At 32.8% G+C, this 14310-nt stretch overlaps 1 protein-coding gene across 2 annotated transcripts; it reads left to right on the top strand.

The window, feature by feature from the left end:
* Positions 1-1789: 1789 nt before the first annotated feature.
* On the top strand, positions 1790-10178 carry LOC134255781 (beta-1,3-galactosyltransferase brn-like). 2 transcript variants are annotated; one of them, XM_062738308.1, is made up of 2 exons: positions 1790-1876; positions 8703-10178. In XM_062738308.1, the coding sequence occupies exon 2, from the start codon at positions 8794-8796 to the stop codon at positions 9724-9726; it is 933 nt and encodes a 310-aa protein (XP_062594292.1). In that variant the 5' UTR covers positions 1790-1876; positions 8703-8793; the 3' UTR covers positions 9727-10178. The 2 variants fall into 2 exon arrangements, with proteins under 2 accessions (XP_062594292.1, XP_062594291.1); XM_062738307.1 differs by lacking the exon at positions 1790-1876 and adding an exon at positions 1884-2041 and having other exon boundaries at positions 8703-10163.
* The last annotated feature ends 4132 nt before the right edge of the window (positions 10179-14310 follow it).

Genomic DNA, 14310 nt, shown 5'->3' with positions numbered 1-14310 from the left:
TAGAAAACTAAGATACATAATTCTATGTATCGGTTTTTGATTTTGATGAACGGTGTTGCCGTGGTTACTAAAAATAGAAATATCTGTAAAATTCTTTCAAAATGCTACTCCTCCTACAGTTTTGGTCTGATTTCAATATAACTTGGCAAACAAGTAGAATAAAGATACATAATTGTTATCGAATTTTAATTTTGGTGAACGGTGTTGCCGTGGTTACTAAAAATAGAAATGTCTGTAAAATTGTTTCAAAATGCTTCTCCTCCTACAGTTTTGGTCTGATTTCAGTATAACTTGGCACACAAGTAGACTACACTACGAACATAAAGAGACTTTATCAACGATCATTATTCTATTTAGTTTCAAATCCCAGCTGCTTAAGTACTTAAGTTCAAACCAGTAGAGCTTCAGTCTCGACAGAGACTTCTGGTTTAAATAAGGAGCTTAGGCTAAGAGGCCCAGGAATTGTTATAGAAGTATAAAAAAGGCGTAGGGATTGTTATTGGGGTAAATTAGGAGCGTGAGGAAAGGGATCGTAGGGAGTGTTATAGGAGTTTATAATGAGCGTTTGGTAAGGGGCCAAGGGATTGTTGTTGGGGTATACATGTATAAGATGCGTAGTGTGAAGGGTAAGGGAGTAAGTGGACTATGTTATTGTTATAGGAGAATATAAGGGTAAGTGGACTATGTTATTGTTATAGGAGTATATAAGGGTAAGTGGACTATGTTATTGTTATAGGAGTATATAAGGATAAGTGGACTATGTATTTGTTATAGGAGTATATAAGGGTAAGTGGACTATGTTATTGTTATAGGAGTATATCAGGAGCGTGGGGTAAGTGGCCTATGGAATAGTTATAGGTCTAGCTATGTTTACCTATACCTTTATCTGATGGTAGACAGACAAAATATTTGATCATTCAATCAAATGTTTACTATACATAGAGACCCTTATCGGACAAATCTGCAAATTTAAAGAGAAATGCCATTCATTAATTTTCAATATGAAAACTGTTAGACTTCAACGAGATTATCGAAGAACTGTCATTAGATTAGGTTATTTACGGAAGCCATATTATATAGGAAACTGTATTGACTGGCACTTGGAGACACAATATACAGAAAAGTTATAAATACGTTTCAGTTTCACCAATGGGTGTACACAGGGATACTTATTTAGATATATATATAGATATTTTAAAATCAGTTAAAGCGCTTCGAGTTTTCATTATACCCCCCGCTTGAAAAATGGGAGGGTATATAGTAATCGGTATTTCCGTCTGTCCGTCCGTCTGTCCGCCCGTCCGTCCGTCTGTTACGCTTTGGGGTACCCATCTCTTATCCGCAACTCCTCTCATACCACTGAAGGAAATTTAATGAAACTTTCACAGATTCTTAGTTATATATTGCCATTGTGCACCTCCTATTTTACTTTTTGATCTGACAGATATTTTTGATTTTCCAGAGCAAAACATGAACACTGCCATTATATTCATATGGGAGGCGGGGGGTATCATTTAGTGAGCTCATTGCTCACAGTACCTCTAGTTTATTTATTACTTTTAGTGAAATTGTAGTAATTTTTTTTCTGACAAAAATTGAATGCTTAATTTAATATGAGAGTACATTTTTCCGATGACATATAAAAGAAACAGGCTATAGCATTGATTTCTTTTTGGGTTCTAGACTACAACCTTTGAACAGGTCAAGAGAAAACAATGGTCTCGAAGTTGAATTACAACTTTGCAGCGGTGTGAACGAACGCTCAAGTAAAATTATCCTCTTTGTTCAAGTGTGTGTGTGTGAGGGTGTGCGTTTTGAACACAAGACATTAGCCATAAATATGACACCATGAATGTGTAACGTATTGCTGTACAAGGTAAATACGATCAATTCAGAGGGATTGCTCAATGGCCTGTTAGGTGAACCGTATCGATTTTTTTTAGGTTAGCTGTTGTGTTTAACTTCTGCATTTATCGGGTGTCCATCAAATATCCCCCTGGAATTCAGTGCTACCGTGGATTTGACTTAACATGGTTAGAAGGCAGGTATTCTTTGTAACTAGCTTAATTATTTAAGGTTTTTAACGAAATACAATGCATAAATATGGACTTATAATGAATATATAGATTGTGATCGTTATACATTGTAAAAAACGTGAATACATGTAAACACACCACTGCAACAATGGGGAAATCCCGGAACTGATCACTATATTGGGGGGGGGGATCCATGTTTACGATGTTTATTTGTACGTACCGTGACAACCACTTTTACTTTCATTTTCTTTCTTTAATGAAAAGAGATATTGATTTACCGCAAACATTTCCAAATTTTATTTAACCAGTGTTAATTGCATATTGCAATAGATTGAAAGAGCAAAGGAACACGGGGCATAAAGCTGCATGGATTTCTCTATATCCAGCCGTGAGCGTGCATATTCTATTTTGACGTTGAAGTCAGTGACTCTTTTGAATTCTTCATTTTTTATACCATTTAGGACATATGAGTATGAAAAATATGTTTTATTTTGATATAAAGAATTGTCGAATTGTTTCGTTTAATCAAATTTAATTAAGGAATCACTGTGTATTACGGGCGTTATGCATAAATTATCATCCCATGTTTCCCACTATTGTTGATGTCCCTGTCATACTATACTAACTAGACAGTGATTCCTTATATTTCCATTTCATTGTGAAATAAAATTGTAGATTTAGACTTTAAAAATGCAGACATAGATTTAAATTACACGAGGATTCCCATCCCAATTTCAATAGTCCTCGCCCACTGACGTCAAACACAACGGCAGCCGCACGAAATTTTCATGCATATTTGGCCTCCTTAGCATCAGACGCAGAGACAGATGTGCACAAGATTTGCATGCATATTAGGCCTCCTTAGCTCCTGACCTATTGACCTGCCTAATTTACATTCCGGTAAAATTATCAAAAAATTAACTCCGCTAACTTTCAAAGAGTTATCATAGAGAGAAAAATTAGAAATGGAAATACTTCGCTCTAACATTTTTAAATGAATTTGTGATAACAAATCAATCTTTAAAATTTCAGCAAAAAAATTGCTGGAATTTGTCATATTTCCACCCGATATATATAAAAAAAAATGTGTTTGTGAAACACTATGCGCCCGGCGGCAACAGAGTTCGGAAAGCTATTTTTAGCATATAGGTCACAGTCAAGGTCACAAGGTCATTGACTTTGGTGTCATTTGAAAGAGCTTAATTAGTGGACTATGCATACCAAATATGAAGTTTCTATCTCCTATATGGTTCAAAAGTTATGGCGAAAGTTTGAAAAAGCTGTTTTAAGCATATACGTTATAGTCAAGGTCACTAAGTCATTGACCTTGGTGTCATTTGAAAGAGCTTTATTAGTGGAGTATGCATAGAAATATGAAGTCTCTATCTCTCATGGTTCAAAAGTTATGGCGAAGGTTAAAGTTGACAACAGACAGACAGAAAAACAGCTAAACAGATAAACAAAAAGACGAAACACAGACAAGACAAAAACGATATACGCCTCGGATCTCTCGATTCGGGCGCATAAAAATACAATATACATCAATAGGTTACCCACCATGGCCGAAGAAAAAAATGTTCAAAGACAACAAAGATTTGACGAATAGAAATCACTGGTGCGTACTTAAATGGGAAGAACACATGCGAAGGAAGTATTCAATTACTTCAACATGGTCTAATTTGTCGTCTTTTCCAGAATAGTTTTAATATGAGATTATAATAAAACACACATTTCTCGTTAGTTTGAAATTTGCCCCAATGGCGAACAATGTCTCCCTAAATATGATACATTAACCAATTCATGGAATCCTGTCCAAAACTGGGTCACATTTTTTTTTTCAACTACTCAAAGATGTCTAGAACTAATAATTATCTGATATTACCTGTTTCACAATTACCTTATTTCGTAATCACGTAAAATCAGTGTGAAAATAATGGCCTAATAAGTATGATAAAAAAGTCAGTTGACGTCATTGGACTTTATGATTTATTGTATTTGCCGCCCGATGTCATTCTGTCTACCATACCATTAACGAAATGTCGACTTTAAACAAGACTTATTTGTCAATACTAGTAGCTTTCCTCTGTGTTTGTATGCAGAGCTTGAATTGCTCTTATATCGAATTGACTAGTAAACATATGCCATTGATAATCACATTTATCATGAAGTTTTGTTTTTAGGTTACCATCAAAATCTTTTTCTGGTAAAAAATTAAATTATGAAATAGCTGTTTCCGAAACTGTGGTATCTTTAATGGGATATATGTATGGGACTTGTCAACAGGTGATACTTACTCCTTCATGGCAGCTGATCCCACCTTTGATGTTATTAAAGGCCTACGATGACTGTGATTTTATTGTTTCAATCCTTCATCACTGTTCGTTGTCGCCATATTTCTTCAAATTGACATGAAAATGAAAATTGCATAATTTTCCAAAAAGTATCTGTAGAAAGAAATGGTCTTTAATTTTGATAAAAATCGAGCAATTTCGCCTCTCGTCTTGCTGAGCAAAGAGTTTCGATAAAAACTGTCTGAAGTAAATTTGATGAACAATTACAGGGGATACCTTTAATTAAACTTTATATTTCATTAGCATAAATCATCCTGACATACAATGTGTGAATCATAGGTACATTAATTATTACTATATAAAGAGATCCGAGAGACATTCTCAACAGGATTCGGAAACCAACTTCATCCGTATCCTAAAATTAACATGACAGTAATAATATTGAAGATAAAATTGTCTTACTAAATAAATTTTTGAAACGATGTGATATGTACATGTACTATATAGAGAAAATATTTAAAAATTGGAATCTTTCAACATATAAAATGATATCAAAATTGATCTTTTTTTCCTAAATAGAGGCTTTATGAAATATCGCTATATTCTCTTGCTTTTGTAACCGATAAATTATAAGGCAGACTTTATTTTAAAAAAAAACTTTTGTGGCTGTCAATTCGTCATTTGGATATATCAATTACGTTTTATCAGTCGACAATATTTTTATCATTTGTACATATATATCCCCACTTTTATTCAATATATCCGGTATCATAGGAATGGAGTATACAACATGATGGGGTGCAGTAGATCGTCTTTATAGGATGCTTAATATTAAAATTCTTAATAGGACTGAAGAATATAGATAATCTGAAGTATTACTGTGCACCAAAGTACATGGAATTTAAGAGCCATTCTCTGTAATGACTTGAATTTTTATATAGGAGCTGTGGCACGCATAGTCTCAGAATTTCTCTAAACTCTCTATGATAAAAGTTATTGATACCCTAAACTGAAATCAGGCAAAAATTGGTTGCTATGTTTTATAGTTACCATGGCAACATGTCTTAAAGTTCGAAAAATGGCATTTTTTAACATATTTAGAGCCCCATAGTTAACATTTGCGGCAAAGCAAACAATTGGCAATGACTGTTTCCAAAAGTTGAAGGTCAGATGTCTCAAATGCATGATAAACATGTTTGGTAAATCAGCTATTATATACGTTACTATGGTAACAAAGTATTCAAAAGTAAAAAAAAAATCATTGAATTTTATAAAGTCATACACGTAAAAGTAAAAAGCAATTATAGGATGAAATGTGACCAAATAATGGAAAAAAGAGCCTTGAAATATATACCAAGAACAAAATATGATATTTCATTTTGGATGGCAATGGTTGCCAAGGTTTTTTTTTTACCACAGAGAGCCTTCAAAGTAGCACTCTGTATGTTTAAATCTGATCCTATCTTTTAAAAAAGCACATTTCCTCATAACTAATGATCAATTTTCAAAGATGTTGGTGTGCTCCTAGTTTTCCCATTTTAAAAAATTCAGATTAGATTCTTTAAATAGAGCGTTGCTATGGAAATAAGCAGAAAATATATGGGTAAAAAACCTGAAAAATATTTTCTTTCCTTGGATACGTACCCTTAAATGTAGATTCCCAAAACTTTTATGATTGATATTTATTAACAGCTAACCTGACTTTTAATTTTGACTATCATCCAATCTCTAAGTGGATGAAAGAAATTGGCACACAGGGTTTAATATTGATATAAAGTTCACAAAATCGAACATTTTCCCTTCTTGGTAACCATAGCAACAATGTTGTTTTCTTCATCAAATTTTATCAATATATGATATTCAACTTCAGTTCTAACAGATAAGTACTATTCAAGCTGAGTCCTTTAATTTGTTTCTTGATTATATGGCAATTTAATTCTTAATGCAGCGAAAAAATTTCACTTTTAAGCACTGGTACTTTGTTTCCATGGTAACACTGCAAAGTAGCAATTATACCCAATTTTTCTTATGGTTTTGGTGTTGCAAGGTCCTAAGGATGCATATTTGCAAGTCTTGAATTTTTATGTTTTTCCTCAAGACAGTAGCATTAACCCAATCTTAGTTACTGGTTTTGCATGGTTACACTGTGTTCCCATGGCAACCATAAAAGTTATTTATTGAATAATATTGCTTATACTTATATAGGCCTACTGAAGGTCAAACATTTTCATTATTTTTCTTAAGTCGTTGATTGAGTTTGAGCATGTAACACCTACCATTAGTGAATATGGAGTGTTTTTCAGCATATTTCAGCATTTTAAATGTATTCCAAATGTACCCTTGATTACCACTTACTTAGAGATATATTCTAAACAGTTTCTTTACAGTATAAGTGACATCAAGGTGTCATGTTTTTGTGAGAATGGTTTGTTTGCCTTTTCTAGGTTTTATTAAGCCACAGTCAAGATTTAAAGTGGTTGAAAATTTCGATTTTTCAATTTTTTCCGGCTGTTGCCATAGCAACCGAGACACTTAGCAACGAAATTTTGTTTGATATTTGTTTCTGGTGTCAATTACTAACCATGGGTGAAGTTTCATCAAAATCGGTGACCATGCATGGCAACGAAGTTTAAGTAGTTACAGAGAATGGCTATTAATTAGTTTGTATTTGTAGATTAACCTACCTGATATAGATTATTTAAACTAATTTTATCGCACCTCTGAACTTTGAATGAATTCTCTTGATATTTTTAACAAGTTTTTCAGATAAGATCGTTTGATGTATTGTTTAAGATCAAGTCTGCGTATTCAACTGATCTTCTGTTACGTTGTAAATTTTTAATTTATCGAGTGGCTTTAAATACCAAAATTATCTAAATGCATGGCATAGATGTCGATAGAATGAATTAAATTAAATACAACCATGAGAAGAAATCGTATTTTCATTTTCATTTAATTGAAGTTTGGGACAGTGTAAGATATGAAAGTTTTTAAAAGAATCCTCGGTTGAAGAAAATGCTTGCATGAAAATGAGTAAAGGGTTCCTACTGCTCTAGAAAGCCCCCCCCCCCCCCCGAGACTTTTTCTAGTATGTATTATGTAACAAAACTGTCTCGAGCTCTCTATTAAGACAAAACACACCGAAAACTGAAAAAAACTTGACAAGTAAAAGATGGTGAACATGTTCCGTCGTGTTCCTTGCACTAGCCTGAAGTCCATGATTTGAACAAAATTAAAATTCACGTAGAAGGAGTATTGTGTTTTTTAACTTGCTCAGATGTCCTTTTATATTTTTCATTAAAAAATGCCTCCACTTTATTTTCTGTTAGAGGAACATCCATTGATAAGTAAAACTCAAAAATTGTCTCAGATCAGAAAAACCAGATAATGTATCCGTATTATCTGACAATTTAGTTGTGTCTTTAGAAAAAAAAATGAGAAGAATACAACCTGAAGCAGGCATAACTTTAAGTTATGAATTATTCATGAAATAAATAAAATATAAAATATTGCAAATATTATTGAAAACAATAAATCAACAAGAGGCCCATGGGCCACATCAATCACCTGAGAAGCTTTGACCATTCTGTTCTTTACCAAATTTCCCCCTTGTAATACATATTGTGACCCCACCCTACCCCACTGATAATAATTTAGACAATTTGAAATCTACCCTACCCCAGGATGCTTCCACATGAGTTTCAGCTTTTCTGGCCCAGTGGTTCTTGAGACGAAGATTTTTAAAGATTTTTCCTTTATATTTCTATGTAAAACTTGAATCCCCATTGTGGCCCCGCCCTACCCCGGGGAGTCATGATTTTAACAATTTAAAATCTACACTATCTCAGGATGCTTCCACATAAGTTTCAGCTTTTCTGGCCCAGCTTGAGAAGATTTTTCCAATATATTTCTATGTAAAACTTTGATTCCCCATTGTGGCCCCGCCCTACCCCCGGGGGTCATGATTTGAACAATTTAGAATCTACACTACCCCAGGATGTTTCCACATAAGTTTTTAGCTTTTCTGAACCAGTGGTTCTTGAGAAGAAGATGTTTTAATGATCCCACCCTATTTTTGTCTTTTCTTGATTATCTCCCCTTGTGAGGGGACTTGGCCCTTCATTTTAACAATTCAAATTTCCCTTTACCCAAGGATGCTTTGTACCAAGTTTGGTCAAAATTGACCCAGTGGTTCTTGAGAAGTCGAAAATGTAAAATGTTTACAGACGGACAGACAGACAGACAGACAGCTAGACGGACTGACGGACGGACGACGGACAAAATGTGATCAGAAAAGCTCATTTAAGCCTTCGGCTCAGGTGAGGTAAAAATGACAAATTGGAATTCACCATAAACTTTTCTTTTTTTGATGCAGAAGTGGAAAGTATCGCCGTAAACTCAACATCAGGAAATCAAGTGGAGATGGACCGGGGGCCGGAAATGTTTTCATTTCGTTTTTGCTTCTCATGACTTTTTCTGTTTTCTATCTCATCAGTTACTACAAAACCAAATCAAAGCCTCGTCCAGTACAAGTGGATGAAACACCATTGACAGAAGAGGACATAACAAAATATTATAATTTCACACAATTTAATAAAACCCATCCAAGACTTCATTACATCCTTTCCCCTCTTAGTGTTTGTGATGGGTTTAGGACGGAAAACAATTTCTCTCGTACATTAATTATTGTGAAGTCATCAGCGGAAAGTTTTCACATACGAAAATGGTTCCGATGGAATATAAAACAACAGAAAGACATAGATAACAATTTTAAGATAGTTTTCCTTCTAGGACAATCTCCATCTTCCTCTATGAGCGAGCTTATAAAAGAGGAAAGTAAACTACACAACGATATGATTCAGGGAAATTTTACAGATAACGGGAATATTACCACGTACAAAACTATCATGGGGTTTAATTGGGCTCTCAAGTATTGCCAAAATTCTCAGTTTCTCCTTCTCCAAGAAGAAAATTTTAAAATAAATTATAAAAACGTGATGACATTTCTGGAGAAAGAGGATGACCCGGAGTCTCTATACGTTGGAAAATTAATCCGAAAGGAACAAACATCTAGTAGTAACCCTGACCACGTCCGATACATTCCGAAGGAGGAGTACCCTCTTCCGTTTCTTCCGCCCTATATTGCAGGTGGTGCCTATCTTGTCAGCATGAACGTTGCCAAAACGCTTGTGTCAAATTTTGATTCTGTGAAAATGGTTCGCGTGGATGACGTGTTCATGGGGCTTGTTGCAATGTTAAGTGACGTCATTTTAGTTCACTCCAAAAAAGTAACCCTTGAAAATTGTGCCAAATTCACAAAGATGTTAGCATGCAGGACATTCACTTCCGCGGAGGATATTCTCGGTGCATGGGAGGAGTCATTTGAAATCAATTTCTGAGAGAGAGAGAGAGAGAGGGAATGTTCGGCATTATTGAGTTATGTGTATATTGACTATGTCATTTCCTCAGATAAACTATTATAGGCATTATAAAACATAAGAATACTTAATGCATTTTCTTATTTTAAAAATCGAATCAGTTTTTAAGGAAAACAAGATGTGTTTCTGAAAAACTATGCGCCCGGCGGCAAAAAAGTTCTGAAAAAGCTATTTTTAGCATATTGGTCACAGTTAAGGTCACAAGATCATTGACCTTGGTGTCATTTGAAAGAACTTGATTAGTGGAATATGCATACCAAATATGAAGTCTCTACCTCTCATGGTTCAAAAGTTATGGCGAAGGTACGAAAAAGCTATTTTTAGCATAGAGGTCACAGTCAAGGTCACAAGGTCATCGACCTTGGTGTCATTTGAAAGAGTTTCATTAGTGGAGTATGTATATCAATATGACCCTTGACTTAATGGACTTGCAGTATTTTTCGGAAAGATGCGAATGTTTTGTATGGCAAGCCCTTTTGCTATTTATTCGGTAAATAAAATTTATCTTAAGGACGCTCTAAACACTGCACACTAAAAAGCTATATTTATTGGGTAGTTTTATGCAGTTAGAGTGATCTGCCCTTAGATGTAAAATTAAAGAAATAGCTATTTACTGTTAATTACATAATTTATAAAAGATTAAAATATTTTTGGCATATATAAGACCAAGAGTATTATTTAATTAATTATTTTCATTTTTTCCAGAGAGATGATTCTCTTACAAATAGTCCATTGTCTTTGAACATTTTTTCTGAGGCTATCTCTCAACTTTATATTATGTATGTTTTTCTGAGTCCAAAAAACAGTTTCTGTTAGTGTTTAGAGCTTCCTTAAAATTATAGAGATATTTCTCATTTTAGAGAGATATCTCTTAAAAAATAGAGCTATCTCTCAACTTAAAGAGATATCTCTCATTTTTAAGAGATATCTCTATGTGAAAGAGATATCTCTTAAACTTAGAGAGATATCTCTTATACTGAGAGAGATATCTCTTTTTATTAGAGAGATATCTCTTCCACTTCAAAAGATATCTCTTTCTCCTTGAGAGATATCTCTTTCGTGAAAATAGAGATCTCTCAAGGTTAAAGAGATATTTCTTTCACCTAGAGAGATATCTATTTTACTTTTGGAGATATCTTTCCAAGTTAAAGAGATATCTCTGAAAGTAAAAGAGATATCTCTCTTAGTTTATCTTAAGAGATATCTTAAAGTGAAAGATATATCTTTCAAAAGTGTCTAAAAGAGATATCTCTCAAGCAAAAAGAGATATTTGTTTTCTCTCTTCATAATTTTTATTTGAATTCCATTTAAAATGACTTCTCCCTTTACCGGAAGTCATCTTTTTACTGACGGAAGAACATTAAAGTATTTTTAAATTCGACATGTTCATGATATTTTGCACTATAGCTTTACCAAACATCACAAGTAAATCAGTTTTGTCTTGATTTCAAATTAGAAATAGTTGACTATTTCATGAGCTGAGAAAATTCGGTCCTTTACATTTAAGATTATAGTATGTTTACTTTCGTTTTCCTGAGTATTAAACTTTTAGCATTTTTATCAACGAAGCTGCCATTATTGCAGCCCGGAGGACCGGGCTGCTCTATACATGTAAGTTTAAGTGTTGGTATTTGGGGATTGAGGTGGGAGAAGTTATTCAGAATTAAAGGTTAAACATTCTTAAATTAATATTATACATTTTTGAAAATAGGTGATGCATGTGTCTGGTTTCAATTTATATTTTATGCAGCCAACATTTACTTGAGGAATTGATAAAGTTTAAAAGGGTATCGTTTTTGTTCGATTTTCATCCGACTATAAGTTTTCAAACTATTCTGGACTATCGTCTCCATCATCTACACGCATGTCTTTTTCATACATATCGAAGCGGTTTGATGATCAAGACTCATTTCCACTGTTTACTTTATTTATTTCCCGGGCGACAATTGATGGTTACATCAACGTTTTCTTGTTATTTGTTGTTTCAAGTAAGGGATTTATAGCGTTTTTGCCTACACAGTACATATATTATTCTGGGTAATTGTTTGCTCAGTCTTTTTTCTTATAACATCGACACTATTCCAGAGACTTTACTTCCTGTTTCTCTTTTGTTTTAAAGTGGAGAATTAATTATTCTATTTTAAGCATAACTGGAAAAGAGATATCTCTTTAGCTTATAAAGATATCTCTTTTTGAAAATCTAAAGAGATATCTCTCTAACTAAGAAAGATATTTATCTCTTTCAACCTTGTTAAAGAGATATTTCTCTAACTTTATGAGATATCTCTCTTGCTTAAAGATATATCTTTCTAGCTTATAAAGATATCTTTCTAAGTAAAAGAGATATTTCTCTTACAAAAAGAGATATCTCTTTTCTTTAAAGAGATATCTCTCTAAGGTATAAAGATATCTCTATAAGCTAAAGAGATATCTCTCTATGCTAGAGAGATATCTCTCTTATTGAGAGAAAATTTTTATTTCACGAATAAATAGTAAAAGGGTTTGCCATTGTTTTGTCATAAAAGTGTACTTTTAAGGTATAGTGGGTCTTGCTACACGTTTTAGTAAACCAAAACATGCATACATGTATTTTATTGCAAACTTGTAAGATATGATTATCTTAAAAAAAAAAAAAGGAGTGAAGCCCCATTCATACTGAAAAATTTTGTTAAAGGTCTTAGAAATTGATCTTTTTTGTTCTTTTTAGTGTGTGTGTTTTTTTAAAAAGGCAAATAATTTCAGTCTTTGTAAGATTTTTGTAAATTATAGGGAGTTTACATTAAGTATACTTTAATGTTAGGTGAATATCAAAGAAAATTTGGATATACAATGTAATTGATATTTAATTTTTCACTTGAGTCTTCATGTTTGTCGCATTATAGTCACTTCGTCCGCCTTATCCCCCATCTTCTTTTCAGAAAAGTTAAGACAAGTGAGAGATTAATTCCTATTCTTGGATAATGTGAAAGTTAATTAACAAATTTTTTTTTTGGGTGAACTTAAAAAATGCGTGTACTTTATGTGCTTCTCTGATTTATAGAATTTGCATTTTGTATAAGTAAGCAAAAAAATCGATCGATCGTCAGAATGATGGTCTTCCATAATCTGAGTTTACTCCCAATGTTTGTCTACAGCAATGAGATCAATAATCAATTATGGATTCCGCAATCAAAATATTATTTCAAGCTTGGACAAACTAATAACCAGATAAATATCAAAATAATCAATGACTGAAAATAATGTTCATTACATAAACCTTATATGATAAAAGGAATTATTTATGACCAGAAAAACAATTCTTTTAAAAATAATTCTCATTGTCTAAAGTCTGAAAGTAATTTTTTAAAAAGGTATCCGGTGCATATTTTGCTTTAAGGTGGCTAATTACATCCACAGTTTATTTTAGATTTCAATACAGCACCACTTATAATGTCGATGTCAAATATCCAGATGGGGGTATTGATATCATAAATATTTTTTATAGAATTTTTTAGTTTTTGTTTATTTTAGTTAAATGTTTTATTTCAGGTTTATTATTCACAGAATTTCAGAACTTTCACTGTCAAATGATGGGCATCTTCTTAAGACAAGTACACACAGTGAAAATACCTCATAATACCTAATAAAAATTTTATTAAAAAAAAATAATTTTCTCCTAGAAAACAATTAATGTCATTATCTTTTTAATCTATGCATAAAACATTTAAAAAATGTGTTCTGAAGAGACAAGGAATGTATTTCAATGACTTACATGTGTCAAATTGAATTTTAAACGAAATGAAAAATCCAATTTAAAAAATATTTGGTATAAAAAGTCCACTTTCAAGAGTTATCTTTCCTTATGTAACCAGTGTAAGTAATTAAATGTTTCAGTTTCAATGTTTTAATTATTTCTATTATGTGTGTTTACGTTTGTGTTGTCATGTGTGAATTTCCAAGTGTGAGTGTTTATGTTTGTTTGGTGATGTATTTGACCATTTCCGGTTTGACTAGTTTCTTTCTATTAATAACTTTTTACTAACTTTCCCGCGGATAACAATATTCACGCACACTCGGCGCTACACCCTTGACGGGATCGTCATATCTATCTACAGTAGCTGATTTATATAGTGTGCCTGGTAAATATATTTATCACTTATCTATTTCTTATTATATTTGTAATTTAAAAGTAAAGTCAGTAAGGATTTGTAAATGTTTATTAATTATAATGACTTTATTTCAGGTTTTTCTTATATTATTACCGTCAATAAATATACTAGTCAAACTACCATTGACTTGATTGTGTCTTGAAGTAATAATGAACCCAAGTATTACCGACATGGTCTACACTAATTAGCCAAGACTCAAAACACGATGGAACGTTTGACATCACATTACATCTAAAATTCAGAATAAAGCTTTAAATTGCCAGAGTATACATTTAAATCAATAAAACAAATATATAAATTAACACCAACACAGTAAATAAAATCAAATAAAATTTTAAAACAAGGTTGTAGATTTTAACTGGCATACATGTCTGTGATTGATAGAGTTCACTGCATG

The sequence above is a fragment of the Saccostrea cucullata genome, unplaced genomic scaffold (genome assembly GCF_032062105.1).
Source record: "Saccostrea cucullata isolate Sc308-1 unplaced genomic scaffold, CSIRO_AGI_Scuc_v1 ctg5, whole genome shotgun sequence".
NCBI classification, from domain to species: Eukaryota; Metazoa; Mollusca; class Bivalvia; order Ostreida; family Ostreidae; genus Saccostrea; species Saccostrea cuccullata.
Note: the sequence above shows the minus strand (reverse complement) of the source record. Positions and strands in the feature narration are given on the sequence as shown.